The following is a 26,333-nucleotide window of genomic DNA, read 5'->3' as shown; positions in this document are numbered from 1 at the left end:
CCTTGGGTTTGCTTTCACCATTGTTTAGTCTTCTCCCTTCTGCTCTTGGCAAAGGCTGTTAATTGTTTGAAATGCTTTAAGTCTTTGCAAAGGCTTTCACAATTTTTGCCTCTAATGCTCCCCTTCCCTTTACTGAAGTGGGGGCGGGGGGGTGGCACAGCAATGTTAACATTTGATAAATATCCCAGTTCTTACAAGCTGTTCCTCACTGATGTGTATTTCAAAGTTTTCAGCTATTTATTTTTAAAAGGCCTTCAAAGTACTGGTGAGAAATCAAGTATTCTCTTCACAATGTAATCTAACAAAAGTTGTATTTGCTTGCTTCTGTTTGATTTTGAGACATGACGTGATGAGCGTAACATGATTGGGCAGGAAAAAGATGATTGGGCCTATGGTTCTCAAAGCTCTCCACCACTGGGGTTTTTCTCATGTCATTTCTGGATCTGTAGTAAACTAATTGATAGAGATTGATCATAATAGGTACAGCAGAGGAGGCAGCCATTCGGTCCATTGTGCCTATGCCAGCTCTTTGAAAGAGCTTTCCAATTAGTCCTTGCCTCCGCTCTTTTCCCGAGCCCTGTCCATATTTTCTCCAAGTATTTATCCAGTTCCCTTTTGAAAGTTACTGTTGAATCTGCTTCCACCACCCTTTCAGGCAGTGCATTCCAGATTATTACAACTTACTGCGTTTAAAAAACATTTCCTTAAATCTGTGCTCTCTGGTTACCGACCCTCTGCCACTGGAAACAGTTTCTCTTTACGCTCTCAAAACTGTTTATGATTTTGAACATCTCTATCAAATCTCCTCTTAATCTTCTCTGTTCTCAGGAGAACAACCCCAGCTTCTCCAGCCTCTCCACATAACTGAAGTCTCTCATCCCTGGTACCATTCTAGTAAATCTCTTCTGCACCTTCTCAAAGCCTTGACATCTTTCCAAAAGTGTGGTGCCCAGAATTGAACACATTACTTCAGCTGCAGCCTAACTAGTGTTTTATAAAGGTTTAGCATAACTTCCTTGCTTTTGTACTCTATGCCTATTAATAAATCCCATATGCTTTTTTTTTAAAAACAGCCTTCTCAACTTGTCCTGCCACCTTCAAAGATTTGTGTATGTGCACCCCCAGGTCTCTGTTCCTGCATTCCCTTTAAAAAAAATTGTACCATTTAGTTTATATTGCCTCTCATTCTTCCTACCAAAATGTACCATTTCACAATTCTCTGCGTTAAATTTCATCTGCCATGTGTCAGCCCTTTTCACCAATGTCTTCCCGCCTCAGCTCATTTCTGCTGAAACCCTCATCTATGCCTTGTTACCTTGAGACTTGACTATTTCAATGCCACCCTAGGCCAGCCTCCCATTTTCCAACCTCCGTAAACTTGACCTCATCCAAAACTCTGCTGCCCGTATCCTAACTTGCACCAAGTCCTGCTCACCCGTCACTACTGTGCTCGCTGACCTACATTGACTCCTGGACTGGGAACAGCTCGATTTTAAAATTCGCATCCTTGTTTTCAAATCCTTCCATGCCCTCGCCCTTCCCTATCTCTGCATCCTTCTCCAGCCCTACAATCCTCCGAGATCTCTGTGCATCTCCAATTCTTGCCTCTTGCACATCCCCCATTTTAATCGCTCCACCATTGGCAGCCGTGCCTTCAGCTGCCTAGGCTCTAAGCTCTGGAATTTCCTCCTTAAACTTCTCTGCCCCTCATTCTTTAAGACACTCCTTAAAACTTACTTCTTTAACCAAGCTTTTGGTCACCTGTCCTAATATCTCCTTATCAAATCTTGTTTGAAAATTGCTCCTGTGAAATGCCTTGGAACATTTTACTACGTTAAAGGCACTAAATAAATGCAAATTGTTGTCGTTACTATCCTCCACATTATTTACTACATTTCCGAGTTTCGTGTCATCTGCAAACTTTGAAATTATACCCTCTATATCCAAGTCCAGGTTATTAATATATATCAAAAAGTGCAGAGGTCCTACTACTGACCTCTGGGGAACACCACTGTATATTTCCCTCCAGTCTGAAAAATAATCATTGACCACTACTCTTTGCTTTCTGTCCCTCAGCCAATTTTATATCCTCGCGGCTACTCTCCCTTTAATCCCATGAGCTTTAATTTTTCTAACAAGCCTATGTGGAACTTTACCAAATGCCTTTTCAAAGTCCATATACACATCAACCGCAGTACCCTCATCAACCCTCTCCGTTACTTCATCAAAGAACTCAATCAAGTTAGTCAAACACAATTTTCCTTTCATTTATTAGCGCATATTTTTCCAAGTGCCAATTAATTTTGTCCCAGATTATTGTCTCTAAAAATTGATTTCTTTGATTAGTCAACAACGCCATTATCATTGTAGCACATGACTACCAGGATGGTAGAAATAGATGGACAGCGGTCTTTTTTTGTCTAGCAATTCCTATGTTCCAATGTTTTGCTTAATAAATCCAATTCTTTGTTTAGCACCGACAACCAGGTCATAACCGGTTCTCAATCCTCTGCCAAATATCACACTTGAGCTGATACTAAGTTGGCTTGCCTTCTGATTTTCCCCAAAATAAATAAGTACGTGAACTCCACTTGGCACGTTATGTTCTTCAACTAAAGCAATTAAAGATTCGCTGTATAAGGGAATCATGAAGGTTAACCCATATCCTGTACATAAAAATGAAAACGTACAGACACCAACAAATTTAGGTAGGAAACTAAAATGTTGTTTTGCTTGAAACACAACCAATGGATTTATGTAATGCTATTTATTTGAAAACTATACCTTTCTTGGATAAAACTACATTCAACAGTTAACAATTGTGTTGCATAACCAAATCACATGTCTACAAGCCACATTAAAGGGGAATCTACTGAATAGGAAAACATAAATGTACAAAGGAGCCACTGACTGTGTAAAGTTTTTATTGTATTATAATTTACAAACATTGGAAGATTCCCACCAATTTAACAGAAATACTGTATCATTTTCTTCCAAATGGAATATGTTTTCATTTCATTTTCAGCTGTCTTTCAGGATCACCATTTTTACCTGCAAAATTAACACACAATGTAAGTAACTGAACTTTTCAGGACTTTTAGGGGTTACGGGGAGCGGGCAGGAAATTGGACATGAATTTAGATTTGAGGTTAGGATCAGATCTGCCATGATCTTATTAAATGGCGGAGCAGGCTCGAAGGGCCGATTGGCCTGCTCCTGCTCCTATTTCTTATGTTCTTAACTCCATTGGGAACAAAGTACAAAACCTATTTTTTCACCTCACCACTAGGATGATTTTCTTTCGATGTGAAAAGAATGAAATATTTAATTTCAAACCTACCATTAACTATAATCCACAATCATGACCGATCAGAAGTCTCTCACCTCTATCATTTAAAACAAATTTAATGGTACAAGAGCATTTATATTCTTATACGCTGCACTATGGAGTTGTGCTCACAGTGCTTCATACTGCAAGTTGTCAAGATAGGCATCCCCATTGGAAAGGTGCTGAATGGAAGTCAGGTACTCTCCATTTGAGATCTGGAACTTGTGCCTTACCACTCCTAGTTGCATTGCTGGACTAAATTTGTAACTAAAATTGTAATGAAGAAAAGATTAATTTTCTCCTCTCTTCAATGGCTTAGACCAAACTCTTAGTAGGCAGAACAGGAAAATCTATTTTACAACTTACTACCAGCCAATTTACGTTTACCACAGCAGACGTTTAGTTATGAAGATAACAAAAAACAGTTTATCTTTGCCACCTGTACTAATACATGGCAAGTGCCAGGATTAAACCATTACCTCTTTGTGGACCAAATATGCTGCTGCAAGCTTAAAAATTCCTTGTAATCGTAGAAAGAAAAAAGGGAAACACAATGATTCATGAAGCTATACATGCAATTCAGTCATGGCAGTACCCAATTTAAGCCCAAAATAGCAAACAAAACAGCAAGCCAAATGCATAAAGCCATGCATGTAATTTAGCCACAGCAGCAATCAGTGTAATATGAAAATGATAAACAAAAACACGAAGTGAAATGCACAAAGCTACAAATGAAATTACAGCAGCATGCAATTTAAAGCCACACGTGACAAAAACAGAATTGATGCAGTGACAAACTATAGTGAAAACAGCAACCAAAGCTAATTGATCGGATTATAGGTGAAAGTGTACTAGGTTCCTAAGGCAAACTGTGACAAGGATTACGAAAGACTACAGGAGGATGTAGATCAGCTAGCACAATGAACAGATAGGCAGCAGATTCAGTTAATTGTACAGAACTTGTGAAGTAACAGAGTTTGGAAATAAGAATAGAGAAGTGAAATACACCTTAAAAGGATTTAAATGGAGTGGGGAGCAGAGGGACTATCACTTAATATCTGAGGCGGTAATGGGGTAACCTGATAGAGGTCTTCAAGATTATGACGGGTTCTAAGGTAAATAGCAATAGATTGGTTCCAGTGGTCAGCAAGACAATAAGAGGGCACAAATTTAAAATAAACAGAAAAAAAAACAGGAAGGTTAGAAAAAAAGTCTTTACAGAGGATGATTAGAGTGTGGAATTCTCAGGCACAACCAGTTGTTGAAGAGTCCATAAATTCTTCTTTAAAAGAGAATTTAATAGTTGTTTGAAAAGGAAGAATATTAAATGGTGTGGGGAGCACACGAGTGTGATTAGAGTTGGTGGATCACGTGGAGAAAAGTACCATCCATCAAGTTTTGAGATTTTTGCCCATTTGATCTTATTGTAAAAGACGTACTCAAAATTGTGGAGTCTCAAAAATACAATTCAAATCCATTCCCACTTTGGAAGTTGTAACCAAAAATAATTGCCATTAATCTACATTGGAACGGCAAAGCTAGCTCAATTATAAATGACATTGTACCCTTATGATCTGCTAGCTAGGGACTGAAAGGGTCAAGAGAGGGGAGAAAAGAGCAATGATTGTTGCAAATAAATGCACCAATATTGGACTTAACATAAACACAAAATTACTTGGTTTACAAACTCTGAAATGTGTTGACTTTCAGATCATAATGCAATGAAATACTTTTGTTTGAAGATATACCTATTCCATAATTTTGTAAGGGTGTAACAAAGCTCCTGGCCTTTCATTTAATCCTGGCCTAGTTATTTTCAAGTAAAGCTTTTGCATCCCAGGACCTAGATTTCACATTACTGAGCTGTGACCTGAACCTCATCATATATCGTAAGGGCAATGAAAAAAAGCTGCTTTTGTTATACATCCAATTTTAAAAAAACAAAATATAACCATTGTGCTAGGGGTGGGAGGCGGGGGGGGGGGGGGGTGAAATGTGGCAGCAAGACTTAAAAAAAACACTTCACCTTTGGGCATCATAATACAATTCTTACAAATTTAAAAATTACCACATTTTAATTAAAGTTAGAAGTCTTGTAACACAGTAGTATTATTTTGTATAGATTGTTATGATCTGGAATGCCTGAAAGGAATGTGGAAGCAGATTCAATAGTAACTTTCAAAAGGTAATTTGAAAAGGAAAATTTGCTGGACTATGGTGAAAGAGCAGGGGAGTGGGACTAATTGGATAGCTCTTTCAAAGAGCTGGCATGGGCAGGAAGGGCCGAATGGGCTCCTTCTGTACTGTATGATTCTATGATATAAAAGTAAAAGAATTTGATTAAAACCCACATACGCATAAAACTGTTGAAATACAAATTGTAGCCACTTTTTAAAAAAAACTTTGCTTGTGCTGGTTCTCATTCTCCACCTTCACCCCCAATTTGTCCTTATGGTACATATTTCTTAAAAGTAGCTCACTTTAACTATTATTTCTTCCTTACAGGCATTCACATCAATTGATCTACCATATAACAGGGTTTCCATGTTCACAGCAATACTTACAGAGCAGCAGCACCAGAGATAATCTCAATAAGCTCCTTGGTAATGACAGCTTGACGAGTGCGATTGTACGTCAATGTCAGCTTGTCAATAATATCAGCTAAAAGAAAAAACACAATTTTATTTAAGTGTGTTACTTTAGTTCCCCTGTACATCCCCCTCCTTCCTTTATTCAACATCTGAAATTCTAGCTGCTGACTCTTACAGTAAAACAGCAACATTCTGTATTTACATAAAACGAAAATACCATCTAACAGGAGGCTTGAAACAAATTTACTTTCACATTAATTCTATTTCCTAGTTCAAGTTTTTAAATCTATTTTGACATTTTTGGAGACTTAAGGTGAGAATCCACATCAGGGATTTTGCCCCATCTCTGGTTTTGTGGAGGCACACAACACTGGTGGCAAATGATTTGCTCCCAACCCCTCTGCTAAGTTCCATTCTGAAACTCAGGACAAGGATATACTTAAACTGGTGTGCAGAGGGAGTGAAGGGGATGAAAAGAGGGGAAAGAAGAGAAAAAAAGGTTTTACTCTCCCTCAGAATTTGTCTCCAGCCTTGTGGGAAACATCTGTTCTTGGCTCAGAACTGATGGGAGGGAGGAAGAGAAAAATGTGGCAGCTCAGAGTGCCACTGCTCCAACTGCTGCACCAGCCCTACTCATTACAATCTTGAACATCTGCTGTACAAACAAGTGGCCTGGTGAGCAAAAGGTTAAGTTAAAGTCAAATGACCAATATAAATGCCATTAAACAGCAATAATACAATCCCTGGCCAGAGAAGGCAGCAAATGATAATATGAAACGATGGATAGTTTGGACTAAGTATCTTTCTCTGTTAATAGCTCATTTTCCTCTCCATAATCCAGGAGCCTTATGCCAATTGTAGTGCGCCTTCTGTCACCTGGCTCAGCTCAATTAATTCAGCACATACTGGGGATCAAGCATGAGACCTTCTTGGTCTATAACAGCTCATCCATTCACTGGATAAATTCAGAGGACTATTAGGAAAGCTAGAGCTTTTTTCTGCAATATATAAAACATTTCTTACAAGCATTCTTGCTGGCACTATCCATAGCAGTCATCCTAGCACTCTGCTCACTTGCAGTGGATTCCTTTAAGCCAAAGTAAATAACGTTCACCAGAGAAAACTCCTGGTAGTTTCGCAGAACATCAGCATCAATGTCATCATAAACACCAATGTTTTCTAGAAATAAAGTCAAAGAATGATCAGTGGCTAAGTTATCACAAATATGGACGAGTTAGATAATATTTGTGGCAATGACACAGGATCATCTGAAAACAAGGATCAAATCCAAATTAAGACCAACTTATTCCACGTTAAATGCAAAACATCCATCTCCAGAAATATTTTCTACATGGATACTTAAACATAAGACAAATACTGCACACTACATTTGAGCTTTATGATCGTGCTTGATCAATGTGTTTGGTGTGAACATGGTGCAAAATTCAAATCGAGAAACTCAGTTCTGTATAAAAGTGTTGGCAATGCTCATAGATAATCTGCGTATCAATACTAAACCGAACTGAATAAATTTAAAGGCAAACAATTTTTGAAATGGCTGGTAAGTGTTTTAAGAAATGGTCAATTTTCTCCCACTTGTTACAAGAAATTCAAATGCATTTACTAGCCAGAAGACAGCAACTCTAATACATGGAAGATTCGTCAACAAGTGGCTCTCATTAGTTAATGATGTCATAGACTCAGAAATTTAGGCACAGGAAGTAATTTGGCCCATTGTGTCTGTGCCAGTCGAAAAAGAGCTATCCAGCCGAGTCCCACTTTCCAGCTCTTGGTCCGTAGCCTTGTAGGTTATGGCACTTCAGGTGCAAATCCAAGTACTTTTTAAATGCGATGAGGATTTCTGCCTCTAACACCCTTTCAGGCAGTGAGTTCCAAACCCGCCACCACCATCTATCTGAAAAAAATTCTCCTCAACTCCTGTCATAAGAACATAAGAACATAAGAAATTGGAGCAGGAGTAGGCCAATCGGCTCCTCGAGCCTGCTCCGCCATTCAATAAGATCATGGCTGATCTGATCCCAACCACAAATCTAAAGAACACAAGAAGTCGGAGCAGGACCCGGCCACATAGCCCCTGGGCCCTCTCCGCCACCCACAGGGCATTGACCGATCCGAACTCAGCTTCATGTCCAATTTCCTGCCCGCTCCCCATAACCCCTAATTCCCTTTACTTCTAGGAAACTGTCTATTTCTGTTTTAAATTTATCTAATGATGTAGCTTCCACAGCTTCCTGGGGCAGCAAATTCCACAGACCTACCACCCTCTGAGTGAAGAAGTTTCTCCTCATCTCAGTTTTGAAAGAGCAGCCCCTTATTCTAAGATTATGCCCCCTAGTTCTAGTTTCACCCATCTTTGGGAACATCCTTACTGCATCCACCCGATCAAGACCCTTCACAATCTTATATGTTTCAATAAGATCGCCTCTCATTCTTCTGAACTCCAATGAGTAGAGTCCCAATCTACTCAACCTCTCCTCATATGTCCGCCCCCTCATCCCCGGGATTAACCGAGTGAACCTTCTTTGTACTGCCTCGAGAGCAAGTATGTCTTTTCTTAAGTATGGAGACCAAAACTGTATGCAGTATTCCAGGTGCGGTCTCACCAATACCTTATATAACTGCAGCAATACCTCCTTGTTTTTATATTCTATCCCCCTAGCAATAAAAGCCAACATTCCGTTGGCTTTCTTAATCACCTGCATACCAACTTTTTGATTTTCTTGCACTAGGACCCCCAGATCCCTTTGTACTGCAGTACTTTCCAGTCTCTCGCCATTAAGAAAATAACTTGCTCTCTGATTTTTCCTGCCAAAGTGCATAACCTCACATTTTCCAATATTATATTGCATCTGCCAAATCTCCGCCCACTCACCCAGCCTGTCTATATCCCCTTGCAGGTTTTTTATGTCCTCCTCACTCTCTACTTTCCCTCCCATCTTTGTATCATCTGCAAATTTTGATATGTTGCACTCGGTCCCCTCCTCCAAATCGTTAATATAGATTGTAAAGAGTTGGGGACCCAGCACCGACCCCTGTGGAACACCACTGGTTACTGGTTGCCAGTCCGAAAATGAACCATTTATCCCAACTCTCTGCTTCCTGTTTGATAACCAATCCTCCACCCATGCCAGAATATTACCCCCAATCCCGTGATTTTTTATCTTAAGTAATAATCTTTTATGTGGCACCTTGTCGAATGCCTTCTGGAAGTCTAAATACACTACGTCCACTGGTTCCCCTTTATCCACCCTATACGTTATATCCTCGAAGAACTCAAGCAAATTTGTCAGACATGACTTCCCCTTCATAAAGCCATGCTGACTTTGTCCTATTAAATTATGCTTATCTAAATGTTCCGTTACTGTCTCCTTAATAATAGACTCCAAAATTTTACCCACCACAGATGTTAAGCTAACTGGCCTATAATTTCCAGCCTTCTGCCTACTACCCTTTTTAAATAACGGTGTTACATTAGCAGTTTTCCAATCTGCCGGGACCTCTCCTGAGTCCAGGGAATTTTGGAAAACTATCACCAAAGCATCCACAATCCCTACTGCCACTTCCCTCAAGACCCTAGGATGGAAGCCATCAGGTCCAGGGGATTTATCCGCCTTGAGTCCCATTATTTTACTGAGTACCATCTCTTGAGTGATTTTAATCGTATTTAGCTCCTCCCCCCCGAGAGTCCCCTGTTTGTCCAGTGTTGGGATATTCTTAGTGTCCTCTACTGTAAAGACTGAAACAAAATATTTGTTCAGCATTTTTGCCATCTCCATGTTTCCCACCATTAATTTCCCGGTCTCATCCTCTAAGGGACCTATGTTTGCCTTAGCCACCCTTTTTCTTTTTATATAACTATAGAAACTCTTGCTATCTGTTTTTATATTTTTTGCTAATTTCTTTTCATAATCTAACTTCCCTTTCTTAATCAATCCTTTAGTTACTTTTTGCTGTCTTTTGAAGAATTCCCAATCTTCTATCTTCCCACTAAGTTTGGCTACCTTATATGTCCTTGTTTTTAGTCGGATACTATCCTTGATTTCTTTACTTAGCCACGGGTGGCTGTCATTTCTTTTACACCCTTTTTTCCTCAGTGGAATATATTTATTTTGAAAGTTGTAAAATAACTCCCTAAATGAACACCACTGCTCATGTACCGTCTTACCCTTTAATCTATTTTCCCAGTCCACTTTAATCAATTCCGCTCTCATACCATCATAGTCTCCTTTATTCAAGCTCAGTACGCTTGTTTGAGAATCAACCTTCTCACCCTCTAATTGGATATGGAATTCAACCATGTTGTGGTCGCTCGTTCCAAGGGGATCCTTAACTAGGACATTATTAATTAATCCTGACTCATTACACAGGACCAGGTCCAAGGTTGCCTGCCCCCTTGTAGGATCAGTTACATACTGCTCAAGAAATCCATCCCTGATGCACTCAATGAACTCGTCCTCAAGGCTGCTCTGCCCAATTTGATTTGTCCAGTTAATATGATAATTAAAATCCCCCATAATTATGGCTGTTCCCTTATTACATGCCCCGACTATCTCCTGATTAATACTTCTTCCAGCAGAGTTGCAACTATTAGGAGGCCTATATACTACGCCCACTAATGTTTTTTTTCCCTTATTATTCCTTATCTCCACCCAAACTGTTTCATTATCTTGATGCTTTGTCCCAATATCATTTCTCTGTATTACAGTGATTCCTTCCTTTATTAACATAGCCACCCCACCTCCCCTTCCTTCCTGCCTGTCCTTCCTGATTGTTAAATACCCTGGCATATTTAATTCCCAGTCGTTGTCACCCTGCAGCCATGTTTCTGTAATGGCCACAAGATCATACCCATACGTAGTTATTTGTGCCGTTAACTCGTCCATTTTATTACGAATGCTACGTGCATTCAGATAAAGAACTTTCAAATCTGTTTTGTGACGCTTAGTTCCTGCTTTTTCCTTTTTTAACACTTTACCTATTACTCCATACCTTCTGTCCCTTCCTGTTACGCTTTCCTCTCTCTCCCTGCTCAGGTTCCCAACCCCCTGCCACTTTAGTTTAAACCCTCCCCAACAGCACTAGCAAACACTCCTCCTAGGACAGCGGTCCCGGCCCTGCCCAGGTGCAGACCGTCCGGTTTGTACTGGTCCCACCTCCCCCAGAACCGTTTCCAGTGTCCCAGGAATTTGAATCCCTCCCCCTTGCACCATTCCTCTAGCCACGTATTCATTTGAAATATCCTCCTATTTCTACTCTGACTAGCACGTGGCACTGGCAGCAATCCTGAGATTACTACCTTTGAGGTCCTATTTTTTAATTTACCTCCTAACTCCCTATATTCTGCTTTTAGGACCTCATCCCCTTTTTTACCTATATCGTTGGTGCCTATGTGCACCACGACAGCTGGCTGTTCGCCCTCCCCCTCCAAAATGTTCTGTAGCCGCTCCGAGACATCCTTGATCCTTGCACCAGGGAGGCAACACACCATCCTGGAGTCTCGGTTGCGGCCGCAGAAACGCCTGTCTATTCCCCTTACAATTGAGTCCCCTATCACTATAGCTCTGCCACTCTTTTTCCTCCCAGCCTGTGCAGCAGAGCCACCCGTGGTGCCAGGAAGTTGGCTGCTGCTGCCTTCCCCTGATAAGTCATCCCCCCCAACAGCATCCAAAGTGGCATATCTGTTTGAGAGGGGGATGGACACAGGGGACCCCTGCACTACCTGCCTGCATCTCTTACTCTTCCTGGTGGTCACCCATTCACTTCCTGCCTGTATACCCTTTACCTGCGGTGTGACCAACTCGCTAAACGTGCTATCCACGAGTTTCTCTGCATCGCGGATGCTCCACAGTGAGTCCACCCGCAGCTCCAGCTCCGAGATACGATCGGTCAGTAGCTGCAGGTGGACACACTTCCCGCACACATGGTCGGCAGGGACACTGGTAGTGTCCATGACTTCCCACATCTTGCAGGAGGAGCATATCACGGGTGCGAGGTCTGCTGCCATGACTTGCCTTAGCTGACTTTAAAATCTATGCCCCCTGATTATTGACCTCTCTACTAAGGGAAATAGATCCTTTCTATCCACTCTATCTAGGCCCCTCATAATTTTATACACCTCAATTAAATCACCCCTCAGCCTCCCTTGTTCAATGAAAACAACCCCAGCCTGTCCAATCTTTCCTCATAGCTAAAATTCTCCAGTCCTGGCAACATCTTCGCAAATCTCCTCTGTAACCTCTCTAGTGCAATCACATTGTTCCTGTAATGTGATGACCAGAACTGAACACAGTACTCTAGCTGTGGCCTAACTAGTGTTTTATACAGTTCTAGCATAACCTCCCTGCTCTTATATTCTATGCCTCGGCTAAAGTATTGCATATGCCTGCTTAACAACCTTATCTATCTGTCCTGCTACCTTCAGGGATCTGTGGACATGCACTCCAAGGTCCCTCTGTTTCTCCACACTTCTCAGTATCCTACCATTTATTGTGTATTCCCTTGCCTTGTTTGCCCTCCCCAAATGCATTACCTCACACGTCTCAGGATTGAATTCCATTTGCCACTTTTCTGCCCACCTGATCTGCAGCCTTCTTGGTCCTAGATGCTTATCCTCGTACTCCAATACAATTTCCCAGTCAAGGGAATAAATGTGCATGTAATCTCTATAACTGAAGCAGTCCATTATGAATTAGCTCATCCAGAATGGAATACACAGGACCTGAACTGTTGCGTGATCTGCATGACTTAACTGAACTAGCTCATGACTAGCAACGTACATTGCATGGTTGATCACCAGAATTTGCCCAAGGACTTACGATAAATATGCAACTCTAGCAAGTATCTATCATGCAAAAAATCAGGTGACAAGCCTTCCCCTTCTACACAAATACTTTATAAACCATCCGCTGGATTCTTTAGATGAGACCAAAAAAAGCCATTTTTTGTTTCCTATGTCTGAAAGATGAGGTACACACAATGTAACAAGTACAATCAATTATACTGGTGTCGCTGTCTCTATTTTATAGTAAATGATGTTCTAGTCCAACCAGAAATATGAATAGTGAAACACGTTTAACAGTTATGTCATTAATCTGCACTGCTCCTATAACTACTTCCTACTATTAAAATATAACCTTTAATTTCTTAAATAAAATGATTTTTAAAAGTTAAGTTAGACATAATGTTCAACTATCTCTTCAGAGGGTACTTATTTATTTAGACTCAGCGGCAGTTCTCATTGGCAATGTCAACTATATATTTAGTAATCACATTAAGCAAATGAGAGAAAGTGGCAATTTAACAATATGAATCAATGTATCAGAGTAACACCATATTCATTTATCTACCTTGTAGACAGCACAGTAACTTACCAGAATTTGCAACAGTGTCAAAAGAGAAGACTGGTTTCTGCTCAGTCTGGTAAGAGATCACAGACCTAAAAACAAAGATAGCTTATTCGTGGCAACATTTAAGATGCAACTAGTAGACATCTTTAGAAGCAATTTCAAGTTGAATCTATAGGCTACTAAAATGTGCAGGGCTCAATATTGGTGAAATGCCACATGACTCCAACACCATGAAGTATATGCCTGAATGGCAATCCACTAACTTCAATAAAGGCATTATATAAATGCAAGTTGATGTAGCCAAACGTCCCAAGACGCTTTTTCCTCCTCTTACCTGTCTGATGTGCTTTAGACACTGCACCAATAAATAGAAGTCAAGAGCTTCTTCAAATCGATCTTAAAAACAGTAACAGAAGTATCTCAACTCTGCCCCTTCTGGTATAAAGTATCCCAGTGCAGAGATTTAATCCAACACCATTCATAAAATGTCACGCCGCCCCCCCCCACCCCAACCAGTAAGAATATAGATATGTTTTTACATTATTCTAATACAGAACAGCAAATTTAAACAGTATGCTTGCAAATCCTGTCTTTTCCCCTCAATGACACTGATAACATTCGAGAGGATGAATTTCAGGGCCAAAGACATTGTACTGTAAGGATAAGCTTTTAATCACAGCAGGGGGGAGTGTAAGAGGGGAGCTTACTGTAATATAAAAAAGGTAATAGGTACCTTTTACTATAGAGAGTAACATCAAAGGTTTGTACAACAAAGCTATGACTCGGGAAAAACAATGTTAGGAGACACGAGGCCCCTCATCCTAGTCTAGCAATCTGTCCAAAGCTCTAAGGGTCAATAGTGCTGAATCCTGCTGGAACTAGGCCATAAAAAGAAATGGTATAAAGAGAGATACAACGTTTCATTCAGTAGGAATTCTGCCTACCTTCAAGACCAGGTAACATAAATAGGCTTGGATAAGCCATTCTTGCGATTTCCCCCTAGAAGTTCCCTGCACAGATGGTTTTAGACATATGGCTAAATGTGCACTATTCTGGTTTAAGATGAATGTCTTGAAGCAAGAATAAATTAAGTTAATTCAGATATATTACTATTTCTAGCTTTACAAATCTGTAAAAAGGATAAGAAAGGAATTATCCTGACCCCCGCCCACCACCCCCTCCCCCGCCCAGTTTTCTTCCAATATATGCAACATTTTGCACGCAACTGTATTGAATATCAATGACCATAATTTGGCTTACTGGCACATCTCGTCTACGCCCTTTGCTAGTTCTTTGATTTCCCCCTCCTCTACATCTATTTAGTATCATCTGCAAATTTGATCACGTTGCACTGAATTTGTAAACTTAGGTCATTTATGTAGATTAGAAACAGTAGGGGCCCCAGCACCAATCTCTGAGGCACTCATCTCCCAAGCCTGACATGACTCCCTTGCTTCCTCTACATGGAGGAAATTATGGAAATATATATTTACAACACTAACTCATTTATATAGCATCTTTATCATAGAAAAACATGGGAAGCAGCTTTACACAGAGAACAATAAAAAGGACCAGACATCAAACCATGGTGGAATGAGTTGGGAGAGACAATCAAAAGCTTGGTCAAAAGATGCATTTTTAGAAGGCTTTTAAAAAAATGGAGACAAAGAAAAGTGGAAGGTTTAGAAAGCAAGTTGCAGAAAGTGGAGCCTAGATGGCCAAACGTTCCGACACCAATGATGAAGTAAAGGAAGGGGATAGAGGAAAGTACACAGAAGGCCAAATGTGGACTACTGAAGGGTGTGGGAGTGGGTCCAAGATTGGAGGAGGTTGCAAAATTAGGGTGGGTGAGACTGGAGAGGGATTTGAAGGTGAGGGCCATCATTTTAAATTCAATGTATTGGGAGCTAGCAACAATCAGCAAGAACAAGGCTGATAAACAAGTGGGACTTGGTGCAAGACAGGATAAGGACAGCTGGGTTTTGGACAAGCTGGGAGTTTATGGAAGGAGTGGAATAGAACCCAGCAAGCAGCACATTGGAGAAAGAGTCTAGAGGTGAAAAAAAAATGTGGATAAGGGTTTTGGTGGCAATGGGGATGAAGTAGGGGCAGATGTAGGTGATATTGTGGAGATGGAAGTAAATAGTCTTGGTTAGGGATAGGATGTGGGGTTGAAACTCAAGTTTATGGTGGGGGCTGAAAAGAATGACCCCGGTCTTCCCAATGTTCAGATCAAATTTGTTTTCACTCATCCACTTAATGTTAGATTGGCAGCACATTGATAGGTTGAGGGAAGTGGTGGTGAGGTACAGTGTTATCAGCGTACATATTGAAGCTGACCTTGTGCCTGCAAATTATATCAATCGGACAGGTCCTTGGAAAACTCTGGCAGTGATTATGAAGCCATTGCCGGAGATATGCTGGCTATATTGGGGTAGGTTGAAGTGGAATCACAAAATAGCCCAATGGAGCTGGACAACAGAGGGATATTGCACTCTGGTCACAATCGTAGAGGATTTCATTTGTGACCTTGATCAGCATGGTCTCAGTGCTGTGTGCAGGGCAAGCCAGACTGAAGGGATTTGAACAGGAAATTCTAGGAGAGGTGAGTTCTAACTGGGAACTGATACCACACTCAAGGACCTTAGATAGGAAAGAGAGATTACAGATGGAGCAGCAGTTGGAGAGGATAAGCAGATCAAGGGTGGGCTTTTTGTGTGGAATAATGGGAATGGTGGTTTTGAACAGGAGGGGTGCTTTGGAAAAGGAAAGCATGAGGGCCAGAAAGGTAACCAAGCGGTTAAGTTGGATGGGGAGGACATTCAAGGGAACAGAAGGTAGGTCTTATGGAGGAAACTTTAAAAGAGAATTTATACACTCTTTCTAACCAGTGGTCTGCCAAGCAACTTACTTAAATCTGTTGAATATAACAGAACCTTTATCAAACTCAAAGCCCGAGTTCAGGAGCTCAGTGGCAATAATTGAAGCATCACCAAATGTTGGTGGTTTCCGTCCAATTTCTTTGAATATCATCAGGAAGTGACTCCCATGGCTCCTACAGTTCAAAGCAGAAACTGAGTCAGTCTTCTATTTACTCTGAAATGTTATATATTGCTGAATAGTTTACCCAATACGTTTTCAGAATTTGATTGTTCAACTTCTGTAATCCTATAGCCGCTCTCTAATTTATTGAACTATGATACTGCCAAAACCAGTACTGGAATATTACCTCCCAAAAAAGTCAAAGCTGTAGCAATAATAATTTAGATGATTTAGTGTATAATTCTGGATTACTTTCATTGATTTAAACCCCCATTCAATTTTAATGAATAGATTAATATTGTGCAAGCATTCTGAAGAATGGTCTCTAAACTTCACTATTACTGTGGAGCTAAGAATTTTGCACTTTGTTTTATGTTGTATATTCAGTATATTACTCTACTCAAAGTGGAACATGGAAATAGTCAGGAGCAAAATTAGCAGCTCAAGTAGTTGTAACATTGGTCCTTAAATTATGTTGTAGGAAAATAATGAATATTTAAGATAGTCACCTGAATTACTCTCCCTGCTATGTTAAAGGGAGGCAGTAACCCATTTAAAATGACAGATCAATACCTCTACTAAAATAGCAGACAAGGAAATTAATGGTGCTGAGCATTTATACCATTAGCCCAAAGTGTCATTTTAAGGCCATGATGTTTTAGCGACAAGAGTAGGTTATCAAAGTAATTTGTTATCAAGCAAGGATGTGTTTTCAGATTCAAAACCAACACATACCTATTCAGCAACGCTCTCAGCTTGTCACCAATAGGAACAACCTTAACTTCTTTCCCTGCAGCAGTCAATTGGTTTATTTGATTTCTTATGAGCTTAGCAACATTACTGTGGATAGCACCACAGAGACCACGGTCAGAGGATACCCCAACGATCAGGTGTTTGGGCTGGTCTTCAGGAGCTTGAATGTCTGCCTTTTCATATAGAGCTTTAAAAAAACAGCAAGATGTCAATAATAAAACTTTATATAGTGCCTTATCACATCTACCAAAACACTTAAAAGCGCCTTTTAGGGTAACATCAATTATTTGAAGTGGCAATGCCTGCTATGTAAGCAATCCAGCAGCTATCTTGCACACAGCAAGAGTCCCACAAATGGCAGACATACATGATCAGTTGAGGACAAATGTTGACCAGGGCACCAGCAAAACGTTCTGCTCTTCTCCAAATTGTGCCATGGGATCTTTAACGATCACCTGAACCACTGGAATAGGCAGATGAGTCTCAGTTCATGATCTCATTCAAAGGACCTCAGCACTGCACTGAAGTGCCTGCCTTAAATTACAGGCTCAAATCCTGGAAGGAGGGGTATACAGAAAACACGTGACTGCAGCAAGGTGGTGAGTGAGAGAGAGTGTGAGAGAGTGTGAGAGAGTGTGAGAGAGTGTGAGAGAGTGTGAGAGAGTGTGAGAGAGTGTGAGAGAGTGTGAGAGAGTGTGAGAGAGTGTGAGAGAGTGTGAGAGAGTGTGAGAGAGTGTGAGAAAACATTTAAGGAAAACACCATTTGCTGCCCTTATTTTTTCTTTATCATCACTTTCAATGCTTTTCATTGTCCTTTATCAATTTCTAGCCCCAAGTCACTTAAAATGGCACTTTTAAACGCTCAACTGTTTAGCCTTTGGCCCTCTGTTCGCCTCAATATTTCTGCAGCTATTGATCTGATCAATTACACTCACCTCTGCTGCCCTGGTCCCCAGTAAAATCCCACCCTGGTCGCTTCCACCTTCGCTCCCTTAAGTCCAAGGGGTGCACACTTTAGCATCTACGGCACACAATTGGTTTAGCCGTTCATCGCCAGATCTGGCTAAATCATATCAAGCACCATCAGGCCTTGCTCTCCTCCACCAAAATTGCTACAGGGTCGTCCTAGAATGCAAACAAAGCCCCCTGGTTTCTTTTCGCCACTACAAACCGTCTCCATAAACCTTCCTTCCCTGCCCCTCCATCAAATGCAAGACTTCTTCGTCACTAAGATTGAGACCATCTGTTCAGCTGTCTCTGCCGCATCCTTCCTTTCCACTTGCTCACCAAGTCAAGCTTCCCCTCTGCCCTAACCCTGAACTTGCACCTTTCTCGAGTTTCTCTCCCATCATGCCCTCTCCAATCTCATCTTGTCCATGAGACCCACCTCTTGCTCTCTTGACCCTATCCCTACTAAACTGCCAACCACCCAACGTCCCTTCCTGGTCTGTCAGGTACTGTCCCTCTCCCTTTCAAATCTTGTGTCATTACCCACCTCTTCAAAAACCCACCCTTGACTCCTACCCTTGTGAACTACCACCCCAACTTCAACCTCCTTATCCTCTTCAAAGTCCTTGAACGTGTTGTTGATCATCTTTTCCACAACTCCATGTTTCATCTTCTTCAATCAGTTTTCCATTCCTGCCACAGCACTGAAACGGTCCTAATCAAAATTACAAATGACATCCTCTGTGACCATGGTGCACTATCCTTCCTTGTCCTGTCTGCAGCCTTTGACGCGGTTAGCCACACCATCCTTCAACACCTCTCCTCCGTTGTCTAGCTGAGTGGGACTACCCTCACCTGGTTCCACTCTTAGTTATCCATTTGTAGCCAGAGAATCTGTTGCTATGGTTTCTCTTACTGTACCCACATGGAGTCTCCCAAGAATTTACGCTTGGCCCTGTCCTTTTCTCATCTACATGCAGCCCCTCATCCAAAACACACGACGTCATTTTCCACATGTACGCTGGCGACACCCAGCTCTACCTCACTATCACTTCTTAGCCCCTCCACTGACTGTTTTCAAACTGTCCTGGATGAGCTGCAATGTCTGCCACTTAAACATTGGGAAGGTCGAAGGCATTGTCTTCACACCCCCCCACCCCGCACAAACTTTGATCTCCCTCCCTGGACACTGCCTCAGGTTGAACGAGACTGTTTGCGACCTCGGCATCCTATATGACCCTCAGCTGAGCTTCCAATCCCATACGCTCTCCATCACAAAGACCACCTACTTCCACCTCCGTAATATTGCCCTGTCTTTGCCCCACCTCAGCTGAAACTCTCATCCATGATTTTGTTACCTTCAAACCCAACTATTCTGATGCTCTCTCGACCGGCCTCCCGTCTCCACCCTCCATAAACTTGAGCTCATTCAAAACTCTGCTGCCCGTATCTTAACTTGCACTAAGTCCCACTCACCCATCACCCCTGTGCTCGCTGACCTACACTGGCTCGCAGTCCACCAACGCCTCGATTTTAAAATTCTCATCCTCGTATTCAAATCCCTCCATGGCCTCACCCCGCTTCTTTCTGTCTCCGTAACCTCCTCCAGCCTTACAACCCTCCAAGAATTCTGCGCTCCTCCAACTCTGGCCTCGTGCATCCCCCACTCCCTTTCAGCCATCTAGGCCCTAAGCTCTGGAATTCCCTCCCTAATCCTCTCTGTCTCTCCTTCCTCCTTTAAGATGCTCCTTAAAATCTACCTCTTTGACCAAGCTTTTAATCACCAGTCCTAATATATCCTTCTTTGGCTGGATGTCAATTTTTGTCCGATTACGCTCCGGTGAAGCATGTTGGGACATTCTCCTCTGTTAAAGGTGTTATATAAACATGAATTGTTTTTGTAGCCTCTCCATATCCCTCTAGTCTATTGGGTTACTGATTTCCTGCTTCTACTGGTATACTGGATATTTCCACTGACTACCATACAGCCATTTTAATAACAAAAAACTAAAATCAATCTGAAAATTAAGTAACATGCAAGGATTTAAAATTGAAGTGCACAAGATTACTTGAAATAGGCAGCAAGAATCTATAAAGAAAATGAGAAATACTGTGCAAACACCAAATAATGCAGGCTGCATAATGTACCAAAAGCATCTCATTTGTACTGTAAGTCAGTATCTGATTAGCTGCTCATTCACAGAATCTGCAGTTTGCAAGTTTGGCTAATAAAAGGAACTAATATTCATTTGCATATGAATGGAATTATCTCAAATGTTAAATTAGCAATCCAATTTTGTTTTGGCAGGAATAGCAGGCAGCATAAAGTGAATGGATTGATTAAGCTGGCTGATCTGTGCATGCTTTCAGTCCCTCAAAGCATTGCACAGTTGGGGCTTCTACAAAAAAAAGGCTAAATGTTATTGCCCACAAATGCTGTATTCGTGACTAGGCAAGAGATCCTTCCCACAATCTCTAAATGAAGTATCAGTTGGATCACTGTAGTGTAATTGTCATTGTAATCGTTTATTGAACGGTTGTTTTTCGGACTGGAGGGAGTTGTACAGTGGTGTTCCCAGGGGTCGGTACTAGGACCACTGCTTCTTTTGATATGACGACTTGCAATTGGGTGTACAGGTAACAATTTCAAAATTTGCAGATGACAAAACTTGGAAGTGTAGTAAACAGAAAGGAGGACAATGATAGACTTCAAGAGGACATAGACAGGCTGGTGAAATGGGTGCACACATGGCAGATCAAATTAACACAGAAAAATGCAAAGTGATATATCTCAGTAGGAAGAATGAGGAGAGGCAATATAAATTAGAGGGCACAATTCTAAAAGGGGTACAGGAACAGAGAGATCTGGGGGTATATCTGCACAAATTGTAGAAGGTGGCAGGGCAGGTTGAGAAAGCGGTTAAGAAATCATACAGGATCCTGGGCTTTATAAATAGAGGCATAGAGTACAAAAGCAAGGAAGTCATGATGAACCTTTATAAAACACTGGTTCAGCCACAACTGGAGTATTGTGTCCAGTTCTGGGCACCGTACTTTAGGAAAGATGTGAAGGCCTTAGAGAGGGTGCAGAAGAGATTTACTAGAATGATTCCAGGGATGAGGGACTTTAGTTACGTTGTCAGACTGGAGAAGCTAGAGTTGTTCTCCTTGGAACAGAGAAGGTTGAGAGGAGATTTGATAGAGGTATTCAAAATCATGGAGGGTCTAGACAGAATAGATAGAGAGGAACTGTTCCCATTGGCAGAAGGGTCAAGAACCAGAGGTCACAGATTTAAGGTGATTGGCGAAAGAACCAAAGGTGACATGAGGAAAACCTTTTTTTTTTTACACACAGCAAGTGGTTAGGATCCGGAATGCACTGCCCGGGGGTGGGGGGGGGGGGTGGAGGCAGATTCTATCATGGCTTTCAGAAGGGAACTGGATAAGTATGTAAAAGGAAAAAATTTGCAGGGCTATGGGGAAAAGGCGGGGAAGTGGGACTAGCTGGATTGCTCTTGCAGAGAGTCAGCACGGACACGACGGGCCGAATGGCCTCCTTTCGTGCAGTAACCTATGATCATACCTAGAGCTCCTGCTCCATAAACTCTTGCCGGTTTCAGGTCTCTCTCAGCTCTTGCATATTTTGCCGCAGCCACCATTTTCATCGATTGGGTGATCTTTTGGATATTTTTGATGGACTTCAAGCGCCTGGTGACTGAAAATAGACAAATGTATTATCAGGCAGTAGTTTATCTGGGACATATTTTCACACATTACTTGGCTAAGACTAAAATGCATTTTTCCATGAAGTCACTTTGATCTAGCTGCCTATAAATGTTATATTCCATTATCTTTAATGGTAATTTCCTCTGGAAGAATATGAAAAGCTACATTGTGCCAAAAGATATGTGCTTTCAATGGAAAATGATTTTCTAAAAAATCAAATCATTCAGTTAAACAATCCAACTAAAAGGAGACAATTCCTATTACTGAAAAAGTCTACCTGCATTCTACAGTGTTTTCATTCCAATTAAAGCTTATTCCTATCTACCTTTACAAAAGAAGTAAACAAATAAATTTTGATGTGAGGGCACTTAAAAAAAATATTCTGTCAATTTTTTTCCTGCATATTTAACAGTGACTCCCTCCTCCCCCCACCAATATTTGGTCCTTTTGTTTCCAAATATTGAAATTCAGAATAAAATATCTATCAAACTCAAAACATTGCTTCTGCTCCAATGATGCTTCACTTTCTCAGACAGAAAACTGTAAACTTACCTTATCTTTGTTTACTCTGAATTTTACAAGCAATTTTTAAGGTTTTGTTTGACTCACATTACAATATAAAATCTCTCAATACAAATGTATGCAAGACTAATGACAACTCTCAGTGAAATCTATAATCAGTAACTACACTCCAGTAAAAACATAATATGCATGCAGGAAAATAAATATTGGCACAGTGTGATAGTACTGTATGTCTTTTAAAAAGATATGGAAAAAGAGTGTCATTTTCAGCCATACAATTCATATCACATGCATTGAGATATGCTCATCAACCTCAAAGCTGGTGAAATTTGTTAGGAGAGAGCCAACTATGCCATTACCTCTGCCAAAATTATAAACAGAAAAGCAACCACAGCCAATGAGAAGTTCAAGTGGTGCAAGACTGCTCCATCTACGTGATCTCATCCACTATAGAACACCAAACTGATGCCAATTGAGCCAGTTATATTGTTATTTTGTGACATCAATGCAGAAACCCACTTCAGTTACACAAGATATGCAATATTATTGCACCACAGGAATCTCTTTACTACTTAACTTTGAAAGCCATGATACTACAAAAGCACTCAGTTTTAAGACATTTACATGCGACCTGTTCAATATATAAAACAACATTCTGCAATAATGAAGAAAATAGGATACTCACTGTCCTTCAGAGTTGACATGTTTCGGACATGGCCCCTGTAACATAATTGAAACTTGGACTTTAGTAAAGCTCAACAGATAAAGCATGTTACCTGGGTGGGATGGAGGAACATGTCCAAAGTTAAAGAAAACAAACTAACACTAGGAATTTCAACCATCCTGTCTACACAGCATTGCTAGAGGAATAAGCTACCATTGCTAGAGGAATTAGCTACAAGTCTGATAACTGATTTTCCTGGACACTTGCCTAAAACACATCTTGGCATAAATCTGCATTGTTAACCTGGGCAATGCTTTTAAAGTTAACTCACCTTGTTGTAATTAGTTCATGTGCTAAGCAACCAGATTAATGATCAAATTAGACTTTCCTGCACACTGACAGTGGAACACACATAGCAGGATTGGTAAAAGATGCTCAGCTCTGTGTTTTGTCACTACTTTTTGATGTTCCCAACAGCCCATGATGACTATTTGGCTTTGTGTTCACAGGGATCATTTTAAGACACTTTCACTTGCTGCTGAGGTTCGAAAAGAGCAGTGCTTATGCAAATGACTACGATCTCAGAATTCCAGAATTTCACTGCTGTCCCCGACTAGGTCAATAGAAAGCAGTGCTTATTTTCTTTGCTTTTAATCTCTGCTCTGGGGACTCATAAATAAGGTTGGCTTCCATGCACGATGGGAGCTATAGAGTTTACCTCCTTTACAATATAATGTATTGTTAGTGGTGACGGTATACTTTTAATATAAAAGGTACCTATAGGTCCCACAAAGAGGTACCTGTAAAAGAGTACAGTGTCTTGTCTGGGTATAGATATAGATAGAATCATTTAATATCACAAGAGGTTTCAAGTTAGTTAAAACAAACTTTCCTCCTCATTCAGAAAAGAATTAAGCACCACAGAGTCATAGATTCTGTGAAAATCTCAAAGTACCATAGAAGATACAGACTAAATCACCGTTGTATATTAGTCACTAAATCCACAAAGTAAACAATTATGCTATACAATGAGATTACTTGAAAGAAACAAAATTGATCCAATTAAAGTACTGACATTTCTTAGCACTTTTGCTGTATATAAATCACCATTCCAAGTTGGATGACAAATTTTAATTATTGATGGACCTGGCATAACACAATTTCAAGTAACGTAGCCAGGTTCACGCATGCAGTTGCAGCACCACAATGGAGCGCATGTCTTATACCCTCGTTAACTAGCTACTCTGACCGTGCTAACATCCTCACGTGCAAAGGGGCAATTCTGAAAATCCTACTTCACTCCACAAATCAGGAGTGCCTTTATAAAACTGGAAGCTGCAAGCAAAACTTCAACAAGTGCTACTTTGTATATTCAGCCCAACATTGGAAACAGTTTCTACAAGTTCATTACTTCAACATTTCCACAACTCACTTGTGGGCAAGTACAACACATAGAACCACACACAGCAGAAATGGCCCAGGTTCAATTTTTGATCAGTACTAAGTTAGCTAGTCTCCTTCAGATCAGCAGTAAAGCACTATAATTAGACCCCTGGACTAAGTAAGGTAAAAGAAAAAACAGGGTTTCCAAATCACTATACTTGACCGGCTGCTGGAAGTGTGGATGACAAGAGAACGAGGTGGGACTTGACAGTCATGAGGAGAATACTATTGTCCAGCCTACTCAGTGTCCAAACTCTCACATGTAGAATGGGCAAGATATTAGTGCAAAGGCAGCAACAGGCTACTATGTCTGAGCCAAAGTCACCTCCTTTGTGAAAGAATAAAGGGAAAAAACTAGACAGAAAAATTGCAAATTTTCAAACCCAGCTAAACACATCTGCAGTAGGCCCTCGCTACAATCTGTACTGTGCATACATTCCTGACAGAAAAGCCATACAAACAGATCTCTTCCTCCAACACTTATTGAAAGTCTTGAAAGAATCTTCAAAAAGGAACTAGCAATTTGGTGGTTACAAATTTTAAGACTGGTCATTGTCAAAGTCACCCATCATACGGAATGACCTGAGACATAATATATTTGCATTTTTCATAATGGCACTAAGTGAACATAATTTTTTTTAATGCAATAGGGATTAAATTTATTGGATTGAACATTCTTTTTACTAAACACATGTTTCCTACATTACAACAGGTACATTACAAAAGTACCTAACTGGCTGTAAAGCATTTTGGGATCTCCTGAGGTCATGGATGGTGCTATATAAATGCAAGTCTTTCTTTCTTTCACCTGGAACTAGCAAATACAGATACAGGAGAAAAAAAAAGTCAAAATCGTATTGACCCGCTCTAATACTGGGGACAGTTGAGGATATTCAATGAGATAGCTCACGCACATACAATGTGAAACTGACCCAGGGAATCACTAAACATTAGGTAGTGAATGTCCATCCAGTAGCCTGCTATTCTGATTTATCCAATTCGGAAAACATTAATGCTGTATATTTCCAAATTAAAATTTGCTACACCCATCATTCTTTACTAGCTGAATTGCAACTATAAAAAATAAAATTGCTAATTTGATTTAATGCAGTAAAAGTTTATTTATAACTGCACCAAGCTCAATGAATAACACATTATTTTATTTCAGTTAAGTAGTTAGCAGATTCATTTGAATTAATAAAGTATACTGAGAGAGCCTGGCTCTGCATCCCAAATGAACAAAGCAAAACATTATTTCATCCTTTCTGCAATGGAGAATAAAGTTCTAATATGGAGGTACATGCAGTCCCTAGCATCCGTACATAATTTATAAACCATAAATGGATAATACTGCTGATGAAGAGTCCCACACAAAATACCTTCCCTTTCACATTTGCTGACAGGCTTGCTGTCTATTTCCAGCATCTTCTGTTTTTATTTTAGATTGCCAGACGTGATTTCCCTGCCCCATTTATATAAACCTGAAAGATCTTCCATGGCACAAAGGAAGAACTTACTTCCTAATAAATGACTAGCATGGGAGGTCACATCAAATAAAATCCTGGGGATGGGGGAAGAGGGGGCAGAAAGAAGAGGGAAATGCACTTGAAAAACCAGGCAATCCACCAAATCACTTTAAACACTGCGCCAAGGCCTCGGGATTTCCTTCAAGAAGGCCTAGTTACCCCGGTTACTCCCAACCTGGGGTCACCTCCTACCAAGTTCAAAAACGCCCGGCGCATTACATCTTTCTGAAGCGAGAAAAAAAAAATGTTCTTCCAAGATGGAATAAAAAGCCGCGCTCCCGCTTCTGCAAGACTATTTCCATTACCATTGGGGCTCAAAGACCAGAGCGCCTGTTCTTGCAAACATGATCAATCCTCCACCGCGGTTGCTGCTGAAGGTCAGCCCGCAGCAAACGCGCATGCGTCGTACCCTTCCAGTCAGAG

At 40.8% G+C, this 26,333-nt stretch overlaps 1 protein-coding gene across 2 annotated transcripts; it reads right to left on the bottom strand.

The window, feature by feature from the left end:
• Positions 1-2,907: 2,907 nt before the first annotated feature.
• atp5f1c (ATP synthase F1 subunit gamma) lies at positions 2,908-26,320 on the bottom strand. 2 transcript variants are annotated; one of them, XM_068005111.1, is made up of 9 exons: positions 26,216-26,320; positions 22,963-22,997; positions 21,613-21,744; positions 17,064-17,268; positions 16,198-16,341; positions 13,311-13,375; positions 6,943-7,098; positions 5,893-5,989; positions 2,908-3,051 (listed from the first exon to the last, which is right to left on the bottom strand). In XM_068005111.1, the coding sequence occupies exons 1-9, from the start codon at positions 26,308-26,310 to the stop codon at positions 3,048-3,050; spliced, it is 933 nt and encodes a 310-aa protein (XP_067861212.1). In that variant the 5' UTR covers positions 26,311-26,320; the 3' UTR covers positions 2,908-3,047. The 2 variants fall into 2 exon arrangements, with proteins under 2 accessions (XP_067861212.1, XP_067861213.1); XM_068005112.1 differs by lacking the exon at positions 2,908-3,051 and having other exon boundaries at positions 5,889-5,989.
• Positions 26,321-26,333: the final 13 nt, after the last annotated feature.

This window comes from Heptranchias perlo, chromosome 24, assembly GCF_035084215.1.
Source record: "Heptranchias perlo isolate sHepPer1 chromosome 24, sHepPer1.hap1, whole genome shotgun sequence".
In the NCBI taxonomy this organism is placed as follows: domain Eukaryota; kingdom Metazoa; phylum Chordata; class Chondrichthyes; order Hexanchiformes; family Hexanchidae; genus Heptranchias; species Heptranchias perlo.
Note: the sequence above shows the minus strand (reverse complement) of the source record. Positions and strands in the feature narration are given on the sequence as shown.

What these genes read in the sequence shown, in the direction of transcription:
- atp5f1c (XM_068005111.1), bottom strand. Translation starts at nt 26,310, where the DNA reads ATGCGCGTTTGCTGCGGGCTGACCTTCAGCAGCAACCGCGGTGGAGGA. An exon ending in TTATGGAGCAGGAGCTCTAG is followed by an intron (nt 17,269 to 21,612) that starts GTATGATCATAG and finishes GTTTTTTTAAAG; the next exon opens with CTCTATATGAAAAGGCAGAC. An exon ending in TGACACTGTTGCAAATTCTG is followed by an intron (nt 7,099 to 13,310) that starts GTAAGTTACTGT and finishes CTTTATTTCTAG; the next exon opens with AAAACATTGGTGTTTATGAT.